This window comes from Sander vitreus, chromosome 6 (assembly GCF_031162955.1).
Source record: "Sander vitreus isolate 19-12246 chromosome 6, sanVit1, whole genome shotgun sequence".
In the NCBI taxonomy this organism is placed as follows: Eukaryota; Metazoa; Chordata; class Actinopteri; order Perciformes; family Percidae; genus Sander; species Sander vitreus.
The window spans coordinates 7243338-7267925 of NC_135860.1; the positions used below are offsets into that span (position 1 = coordinate 7243338).

Genomic DNA, 24588 nt, shown 5'->3' on the forward strand with positions numbered 1-24588 from the left:
TTGTATGTAAACACAGGTGCCTACATTGAAGAAATTGGTTAGTTCAATATGAGGGATAGATGCAGTATGCAGAAGGCCATTTTAAAATATTAAATTTGAGGTCATCTTTTTTGAATAAACCACTTCTGCATTTCCAACTAGTCATTACACCCAAACTGCCCCAAAACTTTCTTGGACTTTTAATTAAAAGTGACTAATTTGGCATGCATTGTAGCTGCTTTGGAGTCATTTATTTGCATATGAAACTATCAAAGCAACACCAAAAGACACAGATCATTAGGCAGGGACAGTGAGACAGGCCAATGTCCTCTACACGGTGGTTTGGCTGATTTGTTTCTGTTGACAGTTTCAGTTCCTGCTGACAAGAAAAATGACTGCGTCTACAATTTCTCTGCACTTTATTGGCTAGAATTTGTACTCTGTGATTAAAACCCAGATCTAAAAATAAATTAAAAAAAATAAACTTTAAAAATACATTGAAAAGAGTGTCTGTATCTTGAAGCATGAAAAAAAATAAGGCAGGTTGCTGCACCAGTTGTTGTTGTTGTTGTTGTTGTCGTCGTCATCTTGAAACAAGATGATTCACAATTAAAACATATTATAATGTTCCTATACACACTTTTATCAGAAAATACAAGTTTATTCCAGACTAAAATAACTATTTGTAGTGAAACAGAAGTATAAAGTAGCCTAAGAAAACTTCACAACTGTACTGTTCAGTTACTATGACTCCGGAGTATCCACGCATACAGTAGGCTATATTACATGTACTACTGGTTAGCTTAAATACTATACCAAACATTTGCATGCCCTATTTTAGATTATGTGTCAGGAATATGGGGTTACAAAATGTTCAAGAAAGATGAACTTGTCCATAATCAGGCTTAGATTCTTTATGGGACATAAATATATGCTGTTTTGAGCTGCTGGGTTACCAACAAGGTGGCTATTGGGTATCTGAAATATTTGATTTACTAGAAGAGTGTATACTTGCAACCCAGTAAATCCATCGAATTTAAATAAAATAAAAAATAAAAAATTAATAAAATTTAAACTGATTGAATTTTCATGTCAGGCTTTAAGGTTTATTATAAAGTACACAGCAGAAGCACAAATAACACGTTTGAACAGTTTTGATGATTTTTTTCAACATGACTTAATATTGTAAAATAGCAAACAAAAAAACCTATCTGTCCATCAATGTCACACACTCACATTCATGAACCTCCCTTTTACCTACACAAGCTGACTGTAAGGCACATTATTCGATAGAAAATCATACTCATCAAAATATAAGTGCAAGTATTTTTAAGCATACCACCTGAATTTGACTAAATAATTGACTTTACATAGATATACAGTCAATGGTATAAATGCACAGGATTATACCTGGTAACTTAGAGTACAAAGCAGATATTTTCATTCAGACTGTGGGGTTACAGGTGACTTCCTCCAGCAGTGGTTTGTAGAGTTCTGGGTCACCAGTCTTCTAAAAAATGAAAAATAACATTGTAAGGTCGATAAAAAGGTGTGAACATTCTCAAATCTTTAACAACATATTTACACATTACATACACTCATGAACTGTACTGCTGTCCTATGTCCTGCAGAGATACACTGTTGAATACTTATTTTTGTTTACGTTTCTGTTACCACTCTTTTTACTATTGTGAAATTCAGAATGTGGAAAAAAATACAACTTGGCAGTTCTTAAAGTTCAACATTTAACATAATAAGCGTATTGACTTTCTTACTGAGAGTTAGATGAGAGGATCAATACCAATCTAGTGTCTACACACTAAATATGTAGCTACAGCCAGCAGGTGATTAGCTTAGCATTAAGACTGGAAACAGGGGGAAAAAAACAGCTAGCCTAGCTCCCTCCAAAGGTAACAAAATCCACCAGGCAGCACTTCTATCCCAAAATGTTGAACTGTTCCTTTTATTGACATGCACTAAGGAGACGATTTCAGGTCGACAATTTGAAAGGTGGCATCCTAAAAGTTAGCAATGTGAGACCAGAGATTCAGAACCTTGTGGCCCTGTTGACACAACATTTAAACAACAAAAGAACTTAAAAAGAAAATAAATAAAGTGGTTGTGTTCAGTCAACCTGGATGAACAGGTTTAACAGTGAAATGTGATTTTACTAAACTCTACCTCCTTTTCTCCCTTCTCACTGCTCTTTAGAGCCTTGATCGCCATGACGGCAGAGCTGATGGTGAGGCAGAGCTCCAGGGCTGACAGGACAATCAGCACAGCATACATGCTTCTCAAAAGCATCTGGTTGGACACAAAGAAACAGAGCTAGCTTTAAAATCTGTAAAGACATTAGTTTTTTCTGTATAGATTTAATAAAACTAGTAGAATTGGTTTTTACTTGACCCACTTCATTCAAGTGTGGCTTATGTTTTTGGTACACATTTTGATAGCTTGGATGCATTTCTGATGTATGACTTTGTATCTATAAAGCATCCCATACTGGTTTAGCTGCTCCTGAACGAACAGACTCGTATTGTATTGTCACTCTTAAAGTAGACTAAAGCTTTAACATCTCTGAGGGTCAATTTGGCTTCCAGACAACAGCCAATTAATAAATACTAAAATAATACAACAGTGTCTAATATATAAAACTCTACACAGTAATGACGTGCAGGATACTACTGCTTTATTTCACGTCCATCTACATACCATTATAATGGCATTAAGTCATCAGGATATCTGATTGGTTATTTAGTCAAGGCACGGAATAGCATACTAATAATACCACCATATATATTACTCTGAAATAGCAATGATTGATAACCACACTTCCAACCACTTTCAGAAATATTCTATTACTATGTATTTTTCATATTCTTTGTCAAACCAATAAATAATTTTTTTAATAAAATTTCTGAAATTGTAAAAATATATAAATTGGGGGTGGCAGTAGCTCAGTCCGTAGGGAGTTAGGTTGGGAACCGGAAAGTCACCAGTTCAAGTCCCAGTACGGGCCAAAGTACACAGTGTGGATTGGTAGCTGGAGAAATGCCAGTTCACCCACCCCTGAGCCCTAGGTAACGTCATTAAATTGCTTGTTTTGTCCAACCAAGAGTTAAAATATTCAGTTTACAGTTATATAAAACAGAGCAAAGCTGCAAATCCTCACGTTTCAGAAGATGAAACCAGCTTGTGTTTGGCATTTTTGTTTGATAGTGACAAATTAACAATAATTGATCATCAAAATTGTTGGTGATTGATTTTTGTCGGTGGACTAATTAATTCATCAACAATAATAATTAAAGCCCTCTACTTTCCACTCATGAGTTTGTACAACTTGTATCTTGACGGCTGGAAGACATTTTCCACACTTACCAGAACCAGTTCTTTGCCCTCCAAGCATTTCTCCCTCATGATGTCCTCCCCAGGAGTAGGAGTTGTAGTCTGTCTGCTGTAGCCTGAATAGTAATTATCGTCGTAATTGCGACACATCCACCACATATAAATGTTTGCCATATCTATGCTGTAGATGATGATGCCTGTAATGGCAAAAGCAACTCCTGCTAGATTCAGGATCACATTGATGATGACCTAAAATAAAAGACAATATTAGAATAAATATTCATGGAATTTAAAAGTCACTGACTATCTTACCCTTTACACTAATAACAGCTGTGTGGCTGGTTACTTTTTTCAGATTATTGCATGTATGTCCATGACATTTCCAGTTATTTCTTGTTGTTCATGACACAGAGTAATAACATTACACTTTATATGATTAACACTATCCAAAACCAACATTACCTCAATACTCCTCGTTCTATATTTTGTCCCTTTCCAATTAATATACATACTGTATCAATGTGAGACAATGTGGGTGTGTATACTCTGTACCAAGAACAAAATGAGCCTCCATTTTATCTGTCTTGAACTAAAACCAAAGTGTAAGTTGACAATAAAAATGAAAGAAGTAATTTTAAGATAGCATGAGGATGTTATAAGGCTGAACTACTCACCAGACATGGACTGGGGTACTTCTCAGACAAAATGCCAATGGTGCCAAACAAAATAAACTAGAGAAAAAACAAAAGAAAAATATTTAAACTTCCATTCTTCCAAACAAACACTAAAATTCATAAATGTCATTCACAGTATCTTTGATTTAGTGAACAGCATTTGGAGCACGAAGAGGGAAACTAGGTAACCCTCATCATGTCAAGTCCTGCATCAGCCTGAAAGGGTTCACGTAACGTTAGTCGCTGTGGGCCAGTGTATTAAGGTCTTGTAACTAACGTTAGTTGTATGAGAGGACAAAAAGCAGCTGTTTGAGATGTTTAGTACTCATACAGAAGAATATTATTATTATAAAATTATTAATATCAAGAGGGAAACTAGGTAACCCTCATCATCAATCACAATGGCAGACAAGAGGCAAAGCAACCGGTACTGTTCAATGTCATCTTAGAACTAAGAGATTAAGATGTCCAATAACAATATTCTGAATTCTGTAAGGTAGTCCAACATCAAAAAAGCGTAGCTAATACCGATCAGTTAAAATATGCTTGGATTGGACTCGGAACTCTGTAGTGAATTTTATGTATTTAATATAATTTGGCATTACAAAGTGAGATCAGTCTTAATTTACACTGTACTGTATGAGACAGCTGTTAGGTGGTTCTCCTTGGAATCAACTGAACAGCCCCAAGTTGTAAAGTTGTATTAGTCTTCACTCTAACTTTGGGAGAGACTTGTGAGTTTACAGATGTACATTTTGTAAGAAAAATTATATTGGACATTAGTTATGACACAAAAGAACAAATACAAGTATCTCAACAGTATCTCTCTTACCAATCCTCCAAGCCAAAAAGGATATCCGGTTGACTCCAGAGACCATGCATGTATACTGCAAATGATTATCGTTCCAAGGCAGATGTTGAGCAACCCAACCATAATGTGCAGAGCCTGTGCAGGAGGAAACACAGCATGAACAGCTAACACATGTACAGTATAACTGCAGTTACCAGGTGGTCATTGGAGAGCACCCATGTGCTGCAATTGTTATTGTTATATTGGATCACTTTCCCCCATAGTTTCCTAGTGTTTTTTCTTTTTTAAATGAAGCTTTCCTATATAAACATAACATTACCTGGAGCTCCAAGGCAGGTACAGAGCCGTGGGTGTGTAATGGAAAAATGTTTGAAAAATTTGACAATAACGTTTTTGGCAGAGATCAAGAATTTGTTTTAGTTTAATTCATAGACTGTATGAAACATGGAGTAGTAGAGTGGTCCACATGGCATCACCCATAGGTTTCTGAAGAGTCAAAAGAAAGCTCAAAGTGGGCGGCTCCCGGTGACTCTGGCTGTCGCCAAAAATGGCCAAAGAGGTGGATCGTGGATGGAGCTGAGGCGGCCAAATAAAGCCTTTAGTCTATGCTCGCCTCTTGTGACGGCAGCCACCTGTCACTCAAAGCGCCCTTAATTATGCATAACTTTAAGCCTGAATATAATTTAAACGGTTGAGTTTTATAATTAAATTCACTCCTTGTACAGTTGTCATAAAGGGAAATTAGCTATAGAGACCAAAACCGTTTTTTGTACCAGGCCGTAAACATGTTCATTTGTGCTGTGAAGTTGAGCATTTTAACATGGGGGTCTATGGAGACTGACTCCCTTTTGGAGCCAGCCTCAAGTAGCCATTCCAGGAACTGCAGTTTTTGGCACTTCCGTGTTGGCTTTACCGAAAGTAGATCAAAAATAGATGATTTACTCTAAGATGAAATCAGAATTGAGTGGGGAAAGACAAAGTACAGAGCAAGCATACACAAGCTTTTAAAGCTGAAGTTCACAGGACAACTTAAACACATATAAAGGTTGTAACTCACCCCCAGTACTGACTGAGAAGTTCTCTGGACCCTTCTCAGGTGCTGAGACACAGAGCAGCACACAGGGCTGTAGCAAAGGCTTTTGAGGATTTGGCACAGAGGAGGATAAACACTTTGGGGGTCAGAGGTCACAGTGAACACCGTGATCCCATCGGCCTTGGTCATGGTCACAGACATCCTGCCTGCTCCTGTAGACTGAAAGAAACAAGAGAGTAAAGAAACTTTAAATGTTACTGTATCAGGTCATGGTTGATGTTGCTGATTCTTTGACCTTTAAATAACTATGTGCTGCATCTTAACGTTAAAGGATGTGTGCTGATTTGTCTTCTATTCCCCCAGACCCGCTGTTCCACGGCTGTGTAAAACGGACGATTTGGTCCTGAAGCTGGGAGGGATTTTTATGGTAAGTTCACTTTCCAAATCTCTAACTGTTACAACTCGGGCTGTTAAACTTGATGTACACAACACATAATGATTGGGGATGATTGATGGTAACTATTATAGTAATATATTGTTTAAAAACGATATGAAATGTTCTCGTTACTTACAAAAACGTCATTTGTGTTGATAAATTGGGGGTTGATGTGAATCAAAAGCCTGAAAAAAATCTAAACGATTATTATTATTAATTAATTACAAAATTAAGTAGTGTTTTTTGAATGATCTGACAGCCCTATTTTAGTGCTTCCTAGGCTTTGTTTTAATCCATGTGTGGGCTTTTTTAGCAGCATCGCACCTTAGGCTTTGCAGACTTATGTTAAGAGGTGTGATAGTGAGTGAAGTTAAAGGGGCACCCCACAAATTCTGCACAAAAAGATCAGTTTAGTTAGCAGGAGGAGTGCTGCAGAGCCTATAATGTCATATGGCTCTGGAGGGAGTTTTCTAAAGTCTGAAAAACTACCTCATCAGGGCTATGTCTGATTAGGCTCAAGGTTTAAAGTTTCTAACACAAAGCCCTCATGATAAACTATGGAAGTGACATTTACCAGGCAGGAAAGATCTAATAAAGTAGCCTATGTATCAAGTTGCATTTTAGAAATTGCACGATTCAGCATTTTTAGAGCTTGACCCATACTAAGAACTCAGGATATCACGAGCTCTGCGGTTTTGATTGTCCCTTTACTTTTTTTACATCCGTCTCTTTTGATTCACCAAACTTTAGGGAAGTACAATACTGAATGTCTAGAGCAGGGGTCTTCTACGTTTTTAAGCCAAGGACCCCTTAACTGAAAGAGAGACGGAGCAGCAACCCCCTACTACATATATTGTAGCAGATGAAGTTGCATATTAAACTAAAGCCTTTATATATATACACACCTTTTTTTCATCGAATACCAAGCTATTAAAACAATAATTGTTGCCATGATTTTATAAATCATCTTTTAATGTTACACATACATGTGGCACTGTAAATTTTAGGATTATCTGTATCCGTAGATGGCTACTTTAGTGACTACCTTACCTACAGTGGTGTGAAAAAGTGTTTGCCCCCTTCCTCATTTCCTGTTCCTTTGCACGTTTGTCACACTTAAGTGTTTCGGAACATCAAACCAATTTAAACAATAGTCAAGGACAACACAAGTAAACACAAAATGCAATTTGTAAATGAAGGTGTTAATTATTAAAGGTGAAAAAAAATCCAAACTATCATGGCCCTGTGTGAAAAAGTGATTGCCCCCTAAACCTAATAACTGGTTGGGCCACCCTTAGCAGCAACAACTGCAACCAAGCGTTTGCGATAACGTGCAATGAGGCTTTTACAGCGTCCTGGAGGAATTTTGGCCCACTCATCTTTGCAGAATTGTCCTAATTCAGTTACATTAGAGGGTTTTCGAGCATGAACGGCCTTTTTAAGGTCATACCACAACATCTCAATAGGATTCAGGTCAGGACTTTGGCTAGGCCACTCCAAAGTCTTCATTTAGTTTTTCTTCAGCCATTCGGTGGTGGACTTGCTGGTGTGTTTAGGATCATTGTCCTGCTGCAGAACCCAAGTTCGTTTCAGCTTGAGTACACGAACAGATGGTCGGACATTCTCCTTCAGGATCTCTTGGTAGACAGCAGAATTCATAGTTCCTTTTATCACGGCAAGTCTTCCAGGTCCTGAAGCAGCAAAACAGCCCCAGACCATCACACTACCACCACCATATTTTACAGTTGGTATAATGTTCTTTTTATGAAATGCAGTGTTCCTTCTACGCCAGATATACTTGGACACACACCTTCCAAAGAGTTCCACTTTTTGTCTCATCGGTCCACAGAATGTTGTCCCAAAAGTCTTGGGGATCATCAAGATGTGTTCTGGAGAAATTGAGACAAGCTTTGATGTTCTTTTTTGCTCAGCAGTGGTTTTCTCCTTGGAACTCTGCCATGCAGGCCATTTTTGCCCAGTCTTTTTCCTGATGGTGGAGGCATGAACGCTGACCTTAACTGAGGCAAGTGAGGCCTGCAGTTCTTTGGACGTTGTTGTGGGGTCTTTTGTGACCTCTTGATGAGTCGTCGCTGCGCTCTTGGGGGTAATTTTTGGGCGGCCGGCCACTCCTGGGAAGGTTCACCACTGTTCCATGTCTTCGCCATTTGTGGATAATGGCTCTCACTGTGGTTCGCTGGATTCCCAAAGCTTTGGAAATGGCTTTATAACCCTTTCCAGACTGATAGATCTCAATTACTTTCTTTCTCAATTGTTCCTGAATTTCTTTGGGTCTCGGCATGATGTGTAGCTTTTAAGGATCTTCTGGTGGACCTTACTGTGTCAAGCAGCTCCTATTTAAGTGATGCCTTGATTGTGAACAGGTGTGGCAATAATCAGGCCTGGGTGTGGCTAGAGAAATTGAACTCAGGTGTGGACAACCACAGTTATAGTATGTTTTAACAAGGGGGGCAATCACTTTTTCACACAGGGCCATGATGGTTTGGATTTTTTTTCTCCTTTAATAATAAACACCTTCATTTACAAATTGCATTTTGTGTTTACTTGTGTTGTCCTTGACTTTTGTTTAAATTGGTTTGATGTTCCGAAACACTTAAGTGTGACAAACATGCAAAGGAACAGGAAATGAGGAAGGGGGCAAACACTTTTTCACACCACTGTATAGGCCACTATGCCTATCATCACTGGGGATCTATATTTGCTAATAATATGTTAGAATTATGTAAAGACATTTAAATTGATGAAAAACCTTGACAAAAATTGACAATTATTTGGAGGACCCCCTGTTGAAGATCAGGGGGTCCTTAAAATATCTTTTAATCTTTCATCGTTGACCCATTTATTTTAATGACGGTGCATTCACCGTAGGGTAGGCTATATTTTGTCCATTTCATTTCAGGTAAGTTTCATTCGTCTTTCCAATTAAATACAATCAAACAATACGACTGTCAAGCCACGCGGACACAGTAAAAAAACTGTTTGCGCTCCCCTTTGCCACACACCTGTACTGACGCTGTTGATTAGCCTAAATGCATTCCCTGTGTCAATGCTCCACCCAGTGATAAAACACAAAACTGCATCATATGCATTCTAGTCACCAGCGTGCCATTAAAAAAATAAATAAATAAAAAACTAAGTTAGGCTACATAATGGCTCCAACAAAATGTTTTTGTCCAATATTGCAACAGTTTAGTATGCTCCATTGGCAGCACTGAGCCCTGCAATCCGTGAGCGAAGAAGAAGTTATGCCATCTTGGTTTTTACATGGCTTGCATTGATTTTAATACACATCTGCCGTACGCCATCCGGATTAAAGCGTACTTTTAATAGCTAATATTCGCCTGAGATAATGTTTTCTCTCCTGTTAAGTTTCCAAAAACACACTTGCGAGCACTAATATCGTAGGCCTAACTGTAGCGTAGGGGTATAGGTTCACTTACATAGCAGTACAGGACCATAATAAGGATTGGCTATAATTGAATAGAGTCCTTTACAATCGTAATCAAACATGACAAAAAGACTTACATGTTTGTGTCTGTTAGAGTAGAAAAAAATCTGAACAATGTACTCTGCCTGACAAAGTCTGGCCGATTATAAGGCTGTTGCGCAGTTATTATTGTAGTGAAACTGGAAGAAGAGACAGAGCTGTTACCAGAAGTACTCTCCCCTATCTGGAAAATATAAAGAAACTTAACCCTTTGTTTCGTTAAACAATGATAATGTAGAATACTCCGCGTTGATTGCTTTTATTTATAAAGTATTTTACGACCTAAAAAAATGCAAACGATTCTATCTGTGCTATAATATTGTTATCATCACAGCTTCACATTGTCTACATAGGCCATTCAGAAATATCAAGTAGCATAATATATATCTACTAATAATAGTACTTTTACTGAAGTAAGATTTTAAATGCGGTATTTTACTGAGGATTTTGATGTGTTGTTGTATTGGTACTTTACCTAAACTAATAAATCTGTGTACTTATTCCAACAATGTATTGATATGAGCACATTAAGGCAGCATTAAACTAAATACAAAAGCCAGTGAGATGCAAATCAGTGAGTAACCATTCACATCAATGAGGAGGTAATGAAATTGTCTATTTTTGTCATAAATTTCATTGTTTCCAAAATTACACAGTTCATGATACAACTGACAAAGACAAGCAGAGTATCACTTTTTCAGATTACATTTTATTATTAGATATATCGATAAAGTGTGAACCATAGGACAATACAGGAAAGACTTCATAGTCATCCATCAGATTCAAATACTCAACCTCTCAAACACATGATGGGGGCATTGTACACAATTACCACCAGTTTAAATTGATAACAGTTTGAATGAGGTCAATGCCGGGAAAGTCCATAGCGATGATACCAAAGCATGGCCTGGGCTGATTGGGGTAAAACTGTCTCAGGTATTGATTGAGCCATGGGTTTACCTTTTCAGCCACTCTCTTTGGAGTCAGAAACATTCCCCAGAAAGTACCAAAGCCAGTGCCGCTAGTGTAAGTCAGAACCGCATTATCGCCCCCACAGGCTTCAGTGGCTTGGTTCAGCTGCTTTATAATTCTGTTGTCTTTATCTTTAACGTTGCTAACCTTGGTTTGACCTTTCCCGTCTGTATCTATGAGTGGAATTCCTAGTGTGAAGGTGCTCTTCTGCAAAAAGACTATTTTCCCCCTGACCTGACCCATATTTGGCATACCAGAAGTCACCCAGACATGCTGGTCGTTGCCAATCAGACTATGCACCATTTGATTGACAGTATTTTTCTCAAAAGACTCTGGTTGGATTCTAATGAGCACAGCTTCAGTCGGAAACTCTGTCAGGAAGGCTCGGACAGTGGCTAGGACATCCTTGAGAGTGCTGTGCTGGTACATGACCCCATGCATGACATAGAGGGTGTCACCCAGTCCGAACACTTTGAGATCCAGGAAACGAATGCCAGCCCTGAGCTGATCCTTCAGGGACAAGGCCTGGCATTCAGCCTCTGGACCTCCTTACAGGGCCATGCTGTCATGGGCACCGGGGAGGGTGATGAGAGAGAGGGTGCGGAAATTCTCGATGCCTGCCATCCATGGAATATTGTAGGACCCCGGGAGTATGAGATTTCCATCGTCACTGAAGAACAGGTCTTTTCCACGGCATAAACCACTGATGATTTAGAGCATGATTTTGTGATGTTATAATAACTCCAAAGCCACAAATTGAAATTGGCATCCTAAAAACCATCAATATATTCTTGTATTTTACTTTCAAAACTTTATTATACTTACACAACAGACAGCAAAATGTAGTGGGAAAGGAGACACTTGTGACCAGCCATCATTCTTGCAGAAAGATGAGAAATCTAAAAAAGAATTCTGTATGTCACATTAAAATCCCTCATGCATGGATACATTATTAATACATTATCCAAGGTAAGCATACACTTGGAAGGTTTTTATTACCAGAATGAGGTCAAAGGAATTGATTTTTGTACTATACCTTATAGCCAGGAAGATTTCACAGCAAACCACTCCAATAGTCAGAATGTGGATGGCTCAACAAAAACCCATCACTTATACGCTCGGTTATCTGTAAAATTTTAGGTGTGGACCATAAATATCAGTGATATAATTCAGACTGATTGTTCTTGTCGGATAATCAAACATGTTTGTACAGACTGTGGTGTTTGTTTCCAGAATGTTTAAGAAGGCGACTCCCTAAAAAACAACAACAATTGGATCAGATTAGATTTGATTCCTAACAGGAATTATCTCAAATGCAAGCAGCCACACCAGTGCAACAAAAAACACAATGACTAAGCCATGGAATATATCATCTTTACAGCATATGTGGTGATATTATTGAACATTTGCCAGTAAAATAACTAAAAGCTTATCACATATTTTGGAAGTGCCAAAAGATGAAAGATTATTGGGAAGAAGTATGGGGAGTATTAAAGGAGATGTTAGGTTATGGGATGCCTAACACCGGCTCTGTGTTATATCTGGGGAATCTGGCACAGGAAAACACACAGGGTGGGGACAGATACCTGATCTAAGCACTGCTGGCAGCCAGCAAGAAAACTATAGAGCATGGTGCAAAGCAGACCCACCTATGAAGGAACAATGGCTGGGTGGAGTAGAAGAAATATTTGACATGGAAAGATTCACACACATATTGAGGCTCCAGAGGAGAAATTTGAGTCAAAGTAGGAAAAGTGGGTTGAAGAAAGCTGAATGACACCACAAATTACGAGGCTTGGAATCAGATCATGATGTTGCATTTGAAATAAAGGAGAAAGCTCACATCACTTTGTTGATTTGATTTTAGATTTTTTTGATTGCCAATTTTTATTTTTTATTTTTACTTCAATTTAATTTTGTAATTAAAAATATCCATACATGCAAGACATTATTATTATTTTACTATATGCTGGCTTTATTCAAAGCTTTTTGTTATGGGTCTTCAACTCAGTTGTAATTTTGGCTGTATGCAGTTTTGTATGTGTACAACATTTTCAATAAAAAATTAAGTTACAAAAAATAGCTTATCACATAATGAAAACAGGGCAAAACTGAGAAATTGTTATGAAATAGGCTTAATGTATACTGTATGTCAGCTAGCAGTGGTGGAGTTGTAACTAAGTAGGCAAAACGTAAGTACTGCAGTACTGCCTAGATTATAAAAAGAGTCGCGTTCTCGTATACAGGCGGCCGCCGTCTTGGGAGCTACGGTCTTTATTATCTATCTTTTTAATAAACTGTCTGTACATTTACAATGTTCTTAATGCTTCGGTTAACACGTAGGGACCCTCATTATGCTACCGTTGAAGTGTGGTGATATTTTGAGCCTTTTTAGTGGTATAAATAGCGATTTGTTTTTACTTTCCCTGTGCCCCGTATAGTAGCGTTGTAAGCTAATCAGTGGTCCGCGCTAGCTTCTTTCAAGCTACAAACACATTCGATTAGCATGAAAAAATGTCCTTACATGTATTATTGTTATTGTCTATTTAATCTCAGCTGAGAGTGGTGGAGGAAGTATTCAGATCCTTTAGAAAGTAAATAAGTACTCATGTAAAAAGTACGAACCAAAATGTAAAGCTGTTGTTTAACTAATGACCGCTGGGTGGCGGCAACACGCCGATGGACCAGACCTTATTGTTTATCTCTGCCGGAAGTAACACAGAAGAAGAAGAAGCAGCAGAAGAAGAAGAAGAAGAAGAAGACGAAGAAGAAGGAGTAAAGCAGTAAAGATGGCGGAAAATAACAGCACGGAGCGTACGGAGGATACCAAAATGGATAAAAATGTTGCTCCTGGAGAATCTGCGATGGTGATCACCGTCAAAACCCCCAATGGAAAAGAGGAAATTTCTATTTCGGAGGATTCTTCTGTCTCCCAGGTGTGGTAACTGACGTTTCAACATCCGGCAGCAGAACTCACGCTATCATCATCATGATGCGTTTCCTATCAAACATTAGGGGAAAGGTCGAAACGTTGTTGTTTTTTTGCCTGTTGTCCAGCAGCGGGTTGCGTCTTCGATGGTATTTTCGTGGTCTGACAGATGTCTACTGTCTGCCCGCAATATTCCAATATTTGCTTGGTGCGAATTTAACGTTTAAATCCAATATTTCCTGAGGCGGCAGACATCTGTGTGATTACGGAAATAACCGGAAAATGTAGCGTCACGTTATTAGAGCTAACGTTAACATTGCAGTTAGCTGAAACAGTAAATATGTATTTAAAAGAACACAAGTGACGTTAGCTACATCATCAGTATGAACACACATAACCGTTCATACCAGAGGTGCATATACAAAGAAAATAAAAAATAATAGAAAACGTCATACGAATTTAAATCAATCCTATCATCGGTCCATGAGAAATTTAAAAACACAAAATGAGTCTTTACTTGTTTAAGGTCTCCTAAAACTTAGTGTCGCCATAATGATGCAGTTGTGGATTAAAATGTTTAAAGTTTGGTTTGGAGTCCGCCGATATTTTCTTGTGAATGTGGAATTATCCCAATAACAAAAATTGAACTGTACAAAAAACAACATATTTTCCATCTTATTACCTTCAAACATATAAGAATGTCTTCATCCTGAAATTGAATTGTTTGCTCAGTTTCCTTTTTATATATGTATATAAAGGAAACTGAGCTATATATAGCTCAGTTTTTATATATATAAAATGAAAATAATAAAATATAAAATATAAATTGAAAATCAGCCCAACATATGCTGGTACAGTGATAAAACAAATGATTGATCGTTTCTACTTTTAGTTCACAGAACGTGCAAGACATTTTCAATATCTAATATCGGCATTGAAGCTAACTAACTATTACATCATTCTAACGGGGAAACTGCAGTGAAATTAGTGTCGTTTCAGTTTGGGTAGAGTGATAACGAATTAACGTTATCTTATATTATCCGTAGGGACAGGTCGCTGATAGAATGTGGGTGGGATGCTGTTGACCAAGTTACAACATTATTAAACAAGTCGAAGTAACGTCACTAATGATATCACCCACTCTTTGATACTTATCTGTGAAGCTAAGCCTATTCGCTGATTTCACGGCAACAACCATGCTTGTGCATTAACCTGTTTAACCTGTCAGGTGCTACTGAAACAAAACAGAAAATGTTTTAGTTTCATTATTACTTTGTGTGTGTAGCAACAAAATACATTACAGTTAAAGACAGACATCAGACAGCAAAGTGATCCACAACAACATCACCAAATAAATGCAAGTGGCATCTGTCATATCACAAGGAATAGAGTGAGATACATCAGAACCTCTCGCGGTGTGAGGATTGCCAAGCAAGAAATACCAAGCAATAAAACAAAGTTTGAATACCCTCCAACGATGGAAGATAACCAGTATCTGTCTGTCCACTCCAAACGGTCAAAATATAATCATTGTAACATCTTCTCCTGTGAATGACGCCTTTTTGTTTAAGTTCCATGATCATTTTAAATTAATAATTAGATATTTTATTCATTTACAGCTTCTATAAAGGCACCATCAATAACTACATGTTGGTGTGTCTTTCTACTTTGAAAAAAAAAAAAAAAAAATCTGGTTCAGGATATACAATCCTCTATTCCAGACTCAAGCATCACAAAACAAGTATATTCACATTTTAACATGTTGTTTTCATAAAACGCATTCATTTCATGATTGAAATTTTCTAACAATTCATAAAAAAGTTACATAAATTACTGACAAGCTTTATAATTATACAGTAGACCTTTTGACAGGCAAAATGCATCCAACCTATTCTTGAAAGAATTAATTGAAGGGGAACGCACAACTTCTTCTGGAAGGTCATTCCATGATTTTACCGCACGGCGTGTGAAAACATTCTTTCTCTTTTCAGACAGGCATGTTCTAGGGTCAAGTTTTAAAGAATTTCCTCGTGTCTCATACCTATATTGCTCCAAAACTGAAAGGCTCAACTGTTACATCATATATTCCCTGTACAAGCTCATACACCCGAATCAAATCACCTCTGTATCTCCTAAATATGACAGTCGGTAAACTTAATTTTCTCAATCTATCTCTAGACATATTTTTCATTCCTGGAATTAATTTAGTAGCTCTTCTCTGGACCCTTTTCAATTTTTGTTCTACATTTGATGAAATACACTTAGGAATAAACACCATGTGGGCACATTATAAACTAAAGTAATTACGTTCCAGAACTAGATTCTGACACGGCACCCCTCTTCAAAAGAGGGCCACAAGATGACATAATAATGCAGGACCCAGTTGATATTATATTTATCTTAACAACCACTCAAGTTACCACCTCTTCTGGGGACCTCCGAGCAGTTGCTCACTTGCTCTTGTCTCATTTGTCCAGTTCAAACAGGAGGTGTCCAAAAAGTTCGAGGCCCCGCAGGACCAGCTGGTGTTGATATTTGCTGGAAAGATTCTGAAGGATGAGGATTCTTTAAACCAGCACAAAATCAGAGATGGCATGACCGTTCATCTTGTCATCAAGACTGCACCGAAGTAAGTACAATGCATGAAATGTGTTTTGTAGGTAAAGAGGCAAAGCTCAAGCCTGGTGAGATTTTTATTTTATGGTTGCTTTCTCTTCAAAGATCAACAGGTGATGGTACATCTCAGACAAGTTCCAGTTCTGCAACGCCTCAAAATAGCAGCAGCAGCAGCAACGCCACTGTAGCAGACAGAGCAGGAAGTGGCACGAGTCAGACACCAACAGAGCCTGCTAATGCAATGAGTAAGAATTCTATATATTTTAAATGACTCGCTTCCTTTTTGCTCTACATTGAGTTTAATTCTTGTGATCCTATCGCAGAGATCAGTGGTTCCCAAAGTTGGGTCCAGGAAACCCCCGGGGATCCTTGGTTCACCATAATTCCATCCATAAGCTAGCCTGACAAGTCAGACCCACATCAAGATGTTTGGTCTGGGAACTCACCATTGACAGGGCTCAATCAGAGGGGGGGGATAAACGGTTGTCTTTCAGATTCCCTCTGCACGCAATAGGATAGCGCTACAACCAGGCAGAGCAACAAAGAAGGTAGCAACGCTAGTTGATAGATTAAACTTTTGCCGTATCCAGTCGGCAAAACTCCGAACACATCTTCCTTTTTTAAGAATGACTTCAGTGCCGTTCTTTGTTCTTTTCTCAAAGAAAAGCTCAACTCCAAGTCTTCCAGAGTCGCGGCCAAAACCGATTCGAAAGACAGCTGTTCGCCAGCAGCAGCAGCCATCTGCTTTGTTTTCAAGTAGCAGGGAATTCACGCGGAACCGTCGCAACTCTGCCGTCATTATATTAAGCCCGTCCACCGACTCTGTACACGATGTGATTGGCCTGACCAGAGTTTGGTTTTTCCAGCTCGCAAGCCAACGGAGAGTTGCTAGACTGACCCTGGCCGCAAACAACATTTGCTGCCGCTAGGCTGCGTCTAGATTTCTAGGCTGTCCATAAACAACACAATGACAGAATGTGTAACTATTTTGGTCATGGGGTTCATACACTTTCCGTAATAAAATCCTCTCAGACTGGGGACCCTTTGACAAAATCTTATCAAATGGGGGACTGGGTCTAATTCATGTCAGTTTTGGGGGGGTCCTTCACATAAAAACGTTTGGGAACCACTGGCATAGATTATGTAGCTGTAATTAGGGTTGCGAAGAGGATTAACAACCTATCCCCATGGTGCAAAGACAACATCTGGACCCATATGCCTCTCGTTGTCTCAGCGAGACATTCCAAACTTTTAACTACATTTCCACTCAGACTTTGAACAAGAAACCATCACGAATTTAGTCATTTAAAAAACTTCTTGGGCGACAGCACGTACGTTTTGGGGCGACTTACACAATTAATGAAATTCTATAGCAAAAATCTCACAATGGTGTTCCCTGTCAACACGTCCACTTACCTGAAAGCAGAGATGGTTTAGAAGCGAGACCACCCAACTCTGAGTCATTTCCTGCATCTGTGTCACGTGGGCTCTGCCACGGCCACGCCTCTTTAGGAGACCAGCGGCAGGTCACGAGTGTATTGATTTAAACTAATAATATTACGGCCATTTTTTTTCCACAAGCATTATATCTCACGGACATTCTGACACTAAAATGGCATTTTTCAGATGGACATATACAAATATAACGTTTCATCTATACATCTATCCACACGAAATTCCCATTTTCAAACGAGGCCACGCCCATTTAGGAGACAGGACGTGTGTACCGTTTTTAGGGGTGTCACTATTCTCCAAATCTTCGATTAAATTTTTGATTCTAAGGTCACGGTTCGATTTTTACGTTTTATTTATTTTTTTAAAGCACAGGTTGCTATGCCATTTTTAGACTAGACCTTTATGCAATATAATATCTGACCCTTGTTTGCAATGTACCACACTACATTGTCAAATTTTAAAACATTTATTAACAACATAATGTAACAATAACTTATGTCTTCAGTCAATTGGAAACTTAAGCAAAATAACCGGCCATTTAGTTTCTCTTTCGTAACTGCGGTCTTCTTCACAGAAGACGACTTTCAAGTTCACAACAACAACAAAAAACCCAATAAAACCGCCATGTCCATAGTCTTCTCTGAACAATTAAGTGTCTTAACAAACTATTTTAATATGGTACACGCACATAGCAGAGCTTGCAAACTGTGGCTTTTTTTTATGCGAACGTTGTCAACATAACTCACTGGAAATCCAAAATACTTCCACACCGGCGACTTCAGTGAAAGAGGAGGGGGTTCAAGTTCTGTCGATGGGTCTCTTGCATCTGCAGTTGCCATGCTATCTTTTGACTGGCTGTAGCTAAGTTAGAGGAGGTTGACTGACTCGCAACACTTCAACACGTATGTGTTTTTTTTTTTTGTTTTTTTTCACTTGGCAAGCCGACCGGACGTGGCAGCATCGACGATTCAATTTTTTAATTCGCAGTTCGAGATTGTGACTTCATTTCGGTCGATTTCGAAATCATGACACCCTTAACCGTTTCATACCATTGGCGCTGCGTGTAATTCACTATCTTTAGTAAAAGAAAATCTTTGCTGCATGGAAGTATTCTCCAGCTTTCCTCCTCCTCCTCCTCAGGTGGACTCGGTGACCTGTCCGGCTTGTTAGGCATGGGCATGCGTTCATCCAGCTTCATGGAGATGCAGCAGCAGGTGCAGAGTCAGCTGATGTCCAACCCACAGATGATGTCGCAGATGATGGGCAGCCCCCTGGTCCAGAACATGATGTCCAACCCAGACCTGATGAGACAGATGCTCGCGGGCAATCCCCAGATGCAGCAGCTCGTGGAACGGACCCCGGACGTCTCCAGCATGTTCAGCAACCCTGACCTCATGAGACAGGTCGGTGCAGAGTTGCTCTTTGACAGTGCCCTGAAACGCCAGGTCAACCTCAGAGAGCTAGCACGGATTAATGAAACGTCTTGTGTGTCCTGATACAGAGGTTTCCCCCACCTTGCTTGTTTATTCATTTTTTTTTCTCTCACAGCTGCAAACTCATCACCTTTTGGCAAATTCACCGCTTTGAATGGAAACGATGGTACCCGCATGATTTGTGTACAACCTAAGTTTTTATTTGGGGTGGTCCACGTCTGTGCGAATCACGGGGGGGGTGCTTTTCCCTTTATTTCATAGTGACAGTGGATAGACAGGAAAGGTGGGAGAGAGATGGGGGATGACGCACAGAAAAGGACCGCAGGTGGGACTCGAACCCGGGCCGCTGCAAAGGACTCAACCTACATGGAGCACACGCTCTTGCTGGGTGAGCTAGAGGTTGCCCCAGAGACACCTGCTTTTGATGCTGGCCCGAGCTTGGCCATGTGTTTGGGATACAAGCGTTTTTTTTGCGGTTGCTGTTACTAGAAATGTTGCTGTTCATCTGAGCAAGAACGTTAGCTAGTCCAAGTACTGTCACCTTTTTCTACCCACTTAGAGTTTGCAGCTATGTTTTTTTACATCACAGTTGTTATTTCTCTAACTGTCCCCTACTCCTTGATGCTGATCTAGTTCCTTTCTTGTTCACTCCTGCAACTTGGAGCGTCCGTGAATGTCCCAACAAGTTTAGGATTGACACTGATGGCCACCGTTCCAGCCAGAAGCTTGCTTCTTCTTCTAGGCCACCTCAGCTCTCACTGTTCGTTTTTGTTGTCTGAATCCTCTCGTCCCTTGACGGACCATAGAGTTGGCAAACATCCAGCAATGATGCAAGACATGATGTATAACCAGAACTGGGTGCTTGGTAACCGTGAGAGCATCCTCTGGGTTTATAATGCTCTATGGAGAGTGTATGCAGACAGACATCCAAATTGTTATCTTGTGTGCACAAGATTTTATTTTTTATTTTTGAAGTGTCATCTTTCTGGACGTTGGGGGCTCTGTTGGGTTTTAGAGTTGACTTGTGTCATGTTTGTCATTGAGCAGATGCAGAATCCTGAAACACTGTCTATGCTGACCAACCCCAGAGCCATGCAGGCCCTCATACAGATCCAACAGGGCCTGCAGACCTTACAGACAGAAGCCCCGGGATTCATGTCCAGGTACCGACTGTTATATACTATATATTTCAACCCTGTGTAATTGTCCTTATCTGGCGGTCAACTCGGAATTAATCTGAATTCCTTCTGTTATTTGAATCATGAAAAGAAAAAGATCCCAAATTCTTAGAATAAGTCATCGAAATGTTGTTTTTGTAAAAGAACGCAATATGTAAACCCAACAGATTGACGTATACTGTATGAATTCTGTTTAAGTGAGCAATTGGTAGTGGTCATTTGAAGTACCAGTTTAACAGGATGACGATAGAGAAGCGACCAAGCAGCTTTTTGTTTACATTCAACATGGCGGCCACAGAAACGCAGCAACCCGTTGATGCCGCTGTCGCTGCTACGTTGGTCTGATTGGTTGAAGGACTATCCAATTGCGTACAGAGTCATTTGAACTAAGCCCGTTGATCACGCCTCTTGTGCAGCAGAAAACACAGCGCAGACGCCCCAGACTAATGTTCAATCTTAAAAGAATGAGCTTGGTCTGGTGATAGCCAGACTAACAGTTTTCTTGATTGTTGACATTTCTTTCTCCTCTAGATTGTCTCCCGGAGGTCTCGCGGTTCCTGCAGCCACAGGGGGCAGCATATCCCCAGAGATCCCTCAGCCGCCTGCCATGGCAACCGGATCCAGTCCCCTCTCAGCCAGCAGTTCCTCTCAGCAACAGCTCATGCAGCAGATGTTACAGATGTTTGCAGGCGGAGGGCCATCAGTATGTTTTATCTAATTGCCTAAATTTGTTGCGTTTTCTAAAATCAGAGCAACATTTTAAAATATTAACACAAAATGTTGAAATATTCTGGTGGAAGCAGCCAGGTGGCTGCTCTCCTGTCTCTGGACATATCGCGGCGCTTTCATCCCCAATGTAAACCCGCTGTAAAGCTTACAATATGAAATTGCGTGAGAGGATGAGTTTGTCTATATTTTGTATAAGTGGGTATAGGTAGAATTAGTGCTAAAGTGCTTAAAGTCAGTTTGATTATATGTGAAAAAGCAAATGTGTCAAAATCAGCTGGTATAAGTATAAAGAAACATTTGGTGGAATATCTTAACTCACTAAATAATCAGAATCTGAAAAAGGAGGTCCACTGTAAAAAGCAGTAGCTAACCTAATGCGTGGTCTCCTCCCTCCCAGCTCCAGACCCCAGAGGTTCGTTTCCAGCAGCAGCTTGACCAGCTCAACACCATGGGCTTCATCGACCGCCAAGCCAACCTGCAGGCACTCATCGCTACGGGAGGGGACGTCAACGCCGCCATCGAAAGACTGTTGGCCTAACCCACTCGTTTCATTCTGGGGGTTGAGGGTGGAAGACGGGGTAGAGTTGGGGACTGGCGTGGGCGATTTGAAATAAGTTAATACATAAACACCATCCTACATCAAATAAATAAGTCTGACCTGACACCCAGATAGACGCAGTGGTATTCCAATCACTTGTTATCTCTTCAGCTGATCTGTAAATCATAGGAAGGATAAACGGGGGAGGATGGGAAATCCTAGTGGAAGGATGTTGTTGGTTTCTAACAGAATTGGTCCTATGCTAAAGCTAAAAGCCATGGCAGATGAGATATGATAAGCCTTTATTGATCCAAAAGGGGAAATTCAGGTGTTGCAACAGCACAAAGACCGAAACAAGTACATATAAATAGAGAAGTAAAAAAAATAAAGCAATTAAGAGGTATATACAACTAGTAAACTGTGACATGTGAATTTCCGTCCGGGGATAAATAAATGTATATATAAATGTATCTATCTAAAAGTTATGAGGTAACTAAGTGACAAATTAAAGTGACAAGTTACGAGGTGAAGTGACACGGTTGATTAATAGCAGCCTGTCTAGTATATATGTAAACAATGTACACCAGAATAATATATACTGTGATTAAGTGACGGAGTGTATGTAGTACTGCTACAGAGAAATAACGCCACAACTCTCCTTGTCGCGACCAATGAGTTACTCCTGCCAGGCCAGTCGGAGATGATTTCAGACACGACAAGTGCTCATTCACTGGATGTCTGCACAAGGAATTAATTCTAATAGTTACTAATTTTACATCCATTTTAACAGATTGTATTTGGTGGTTAGGTTGTTGTACTAGGTTGGATGATGGTCTTCTGTGCGCTCAGCTTGTTTTTACATGTTTTTTTTTTTTTCTTTCAATCCTCTTGCCTGGTATTTATTTAAGTTCTCTTCATGGAAGTTTTTCACCCTGGCAGGTTTGTGACACCTTGTATTTCTCCCCCAAAATGTTTCTCAGTACTGATTCTTGTGGTGGTTTGCACTGCTGCCTAAATGTTTAGGAGGAGGACAAAGTCAAAGTTTTTTGATTTTAGGACCAAGTGTGTGTAATGTGTGTGTGTGTGGATGAGGGTTGGACAATGTGACATTTAAACATAGTGAGAAGATAGACTTTTCAACTGGTAGGACATTTGCTACATTGAGATAAACTAGCGCTGTGACGTTGGAACGGGTTGATTGCTCGGCCTGTGCTATTGGACCCCAAACTGCTATAGATTTATTACGATGTTTAGATAGGAAACCTATTAAATTACTATTCTAACCCATACCCTGAAATAACTAACAAAAGGCCCCAAAGCACTTAAAACATGTTCATCTCAACTGTACACTACTCATTTTGTACATCTACTTCAGAGGAGAACATTGTACTGCTACATTTATCTGACAGAGAAATGTAACTGGTTACATTGCAGATTCAGATTTTACTCACAAAGTAATTAATTCAAATATGATGCATTATTATTAATTAAGCTATCCAGCATTATATTAGAACTGAAAGCTTGAAATTTTGATTTTCAGTTGATCTGTTTAATATCTCTAGTTGTATTGCCGATAGTGTTTCCAGACTGTGATACTGGATTTACAGAATTTTCCTTGAATACATTTATTAGGTTTTTCATTTGCAGAATTAGCCAAAACAGTCATTTCCATCTGATTGTTTTAATCTATAAAATGTTCTACAATCACAATATAGCCTTAAAATGTACGTATGCCATGTCAGAGGTTCATATCACCCACCACTAGTATAGACCGTCATTGAAATTTACTTTCTTAGCCGACAGGTGTGGTTCAAGTTGATTTCCTGTAGACGAACTGTGTAAAAGTAAATAAAGTAAATACACTTGCACCCAGTTTGATTCTTTGTTTTCAACTACTGTATGAAATGGTCTCTATGAAGTGTCAGTGCCCTGGTGATACTATGATTTATTGTGGTTATGGTAACTTGTTAAGAAAGCCATAAGTGGATTTGTTTTTGAAGTCATTCACAAATGAACCAAACCCTTTCACAATAACTGTTGTCCACACAATAAGCAGTATAGTGCCTGAAGATAATGATGCGTTCTACAATATATTGTAAAATAATCTGAAATCTATTCTTCGTCTCCCTTTGGACAGATAAGTAGCCATTTTCTTTTTATCTAATAAATGAATTGTGAATAATTTACTTTGGCAATGCAGTTTTGACAGCTGTGTTATGTTGACTTTGCCCTTGATTGATATTTTCACTTGTCCTGGCAGTGTTTTAGCCTATCGTCTATAACGGGTTGTTTGATGGGTGCAGTGACATCTAAAAAGTTGTACAAGTATATTAAGAAATCAAATACATTTAAATAATGTATTTGTCGATCAATAACAGTCATCCCTACAGCTATTTGCAGTGGCAGAGGAAGATGGGAATTAACTGTAGCAATACCAGAAATATATATTATTACAGTTACAATAAAAGTCTTTATTCTGCCTTTATCGAATCTAAATACACAATTTTTTTAATTATTAGAAGATAAATGACCTATTTCTTTATGTTGCTCCTTTTTAATGTGTTTTTGTATTTAATGTATTCTGAAAGGTTGGGTAATTTATACATACTAATCTTATGAAAGTTTCAAATCAAATCTTAAACTGCAAACTAGTAGCTACAGACATCAGATAAATGCAATGCAGTACACATTAAATCTTTACCTCTGAAATATTAGGTTCAAGTTATTGTATTGTCATGTACACGACAATTACAGTGAAACAAGTCATTGGCAATGAAAGTCTTACTGTAGATCTCAGGCTCCCTCCCACTCTGCTTCTACAGATATATAAAATGTATAAACTAATGGGCAGTATGTATATACATAATGAGAGCAGATTATACATATAATAATATATACATTATCTGCAGGTATGCATATATATATATATATATACATATGTATATATATATATAT

The 24588-nt window shown here is 39.0% G+C and overlaps 2 protein-coding genes and 1 pseudogene across 5 annotated transcripts; 1 reads left to right on the forward strand and 2 right to left on the reverse strand.

Moving 5' to 3' along the window:
* Positions 1 to 1058: 1058 nt before the first annotated feature.
* Positions 1059 to 9911, reverse strand: tmem176l.4 (transmembrane protein 176l.4). 3 transcript variants are annotated; one of them, XM_078252269.1, is made up of 7 exons: positions 9822 to 9911; positions 5867 to 6061; positions 4831 to 4944; positions 3999 to 4055; positions 3358 to 3573; positions 2161 to 2283; positions 1059 to 1489 (listed from the first exon to the last, which is right to left on the reverse strand). In XM_078252269.1, the coding sequence occupies exons 2-7, from the start codon at positions 6041 to 6043 to the stop codon at positions 1424 to 1426; spliced, it is 753 nt and encodes a 250-aa protein (XP_078108395.1). In that variant the 5' UTR covers positions 6044 to 6061; positions 9822 to 9911; the 3' UTR covers positions 1059 to 1423. The 3 variants fall into 3 exon arrangements, with proteins under 3 accessions (XP_078108395.1, XP_078108394.1, XP_078108393.1); XM_078252268.1 differs by lacking the exon at positions 9822 to 9911 and adding an exon at positions 9737 to 9769 and having other exon boundaries at positions 1059 to 1486; XM_078252267.1 differs by lacking the exon at positions 9822 to 9911 and adding an exon at positions 9737 to 9769.
* A 690-nt stretch (positions 9912 to 10601) lies between these two features.
* Positions 10602 to 11993, reverse strand: LOC144519259 (1-phosphatidylinositol phosphodiesterase-like; annotated as a pseudogene). Its single transcript, XR_013502096.1, has 3 exons — positions 11792 to 11993; positions 11581 to 11654; positions 10602 to 11458 (listed from the first exon to the last, which is right to left on the reverse strand). The product of XR_013502096.1 is annotated as a 1-phosphatidylinositol phosphodiesterase-like (transcript).
* A 1485-nt stretch (positions 11994 to 13478) lies between these two features.
* Positions 13479 to 23501, forward strand: LOC144519258 (ubiquilin-1-like). The gene is made up of 7 exons (XM_078252270.1): positions 13479 to 13691; positions 16162 to 16313; positions 16406 to 16545; positions 18896 to 19158; positions 20236 to 20351; positions 20898 to 21069; positions 21493 to 23501. Exons 1-7 carry the CDS (start codon positions 13545 to 13547, stop codon positions 21631 to 21633), a joined length of 1131 nt encoding a protein of 376 aa, XP_078108396.1. The 5' UTR covers positions 13479 to 13544; the 3' UTR covers positions 21634 to 23501.
* Positions 23502 to 24588: the final 1087 nt, after the last annotated feature.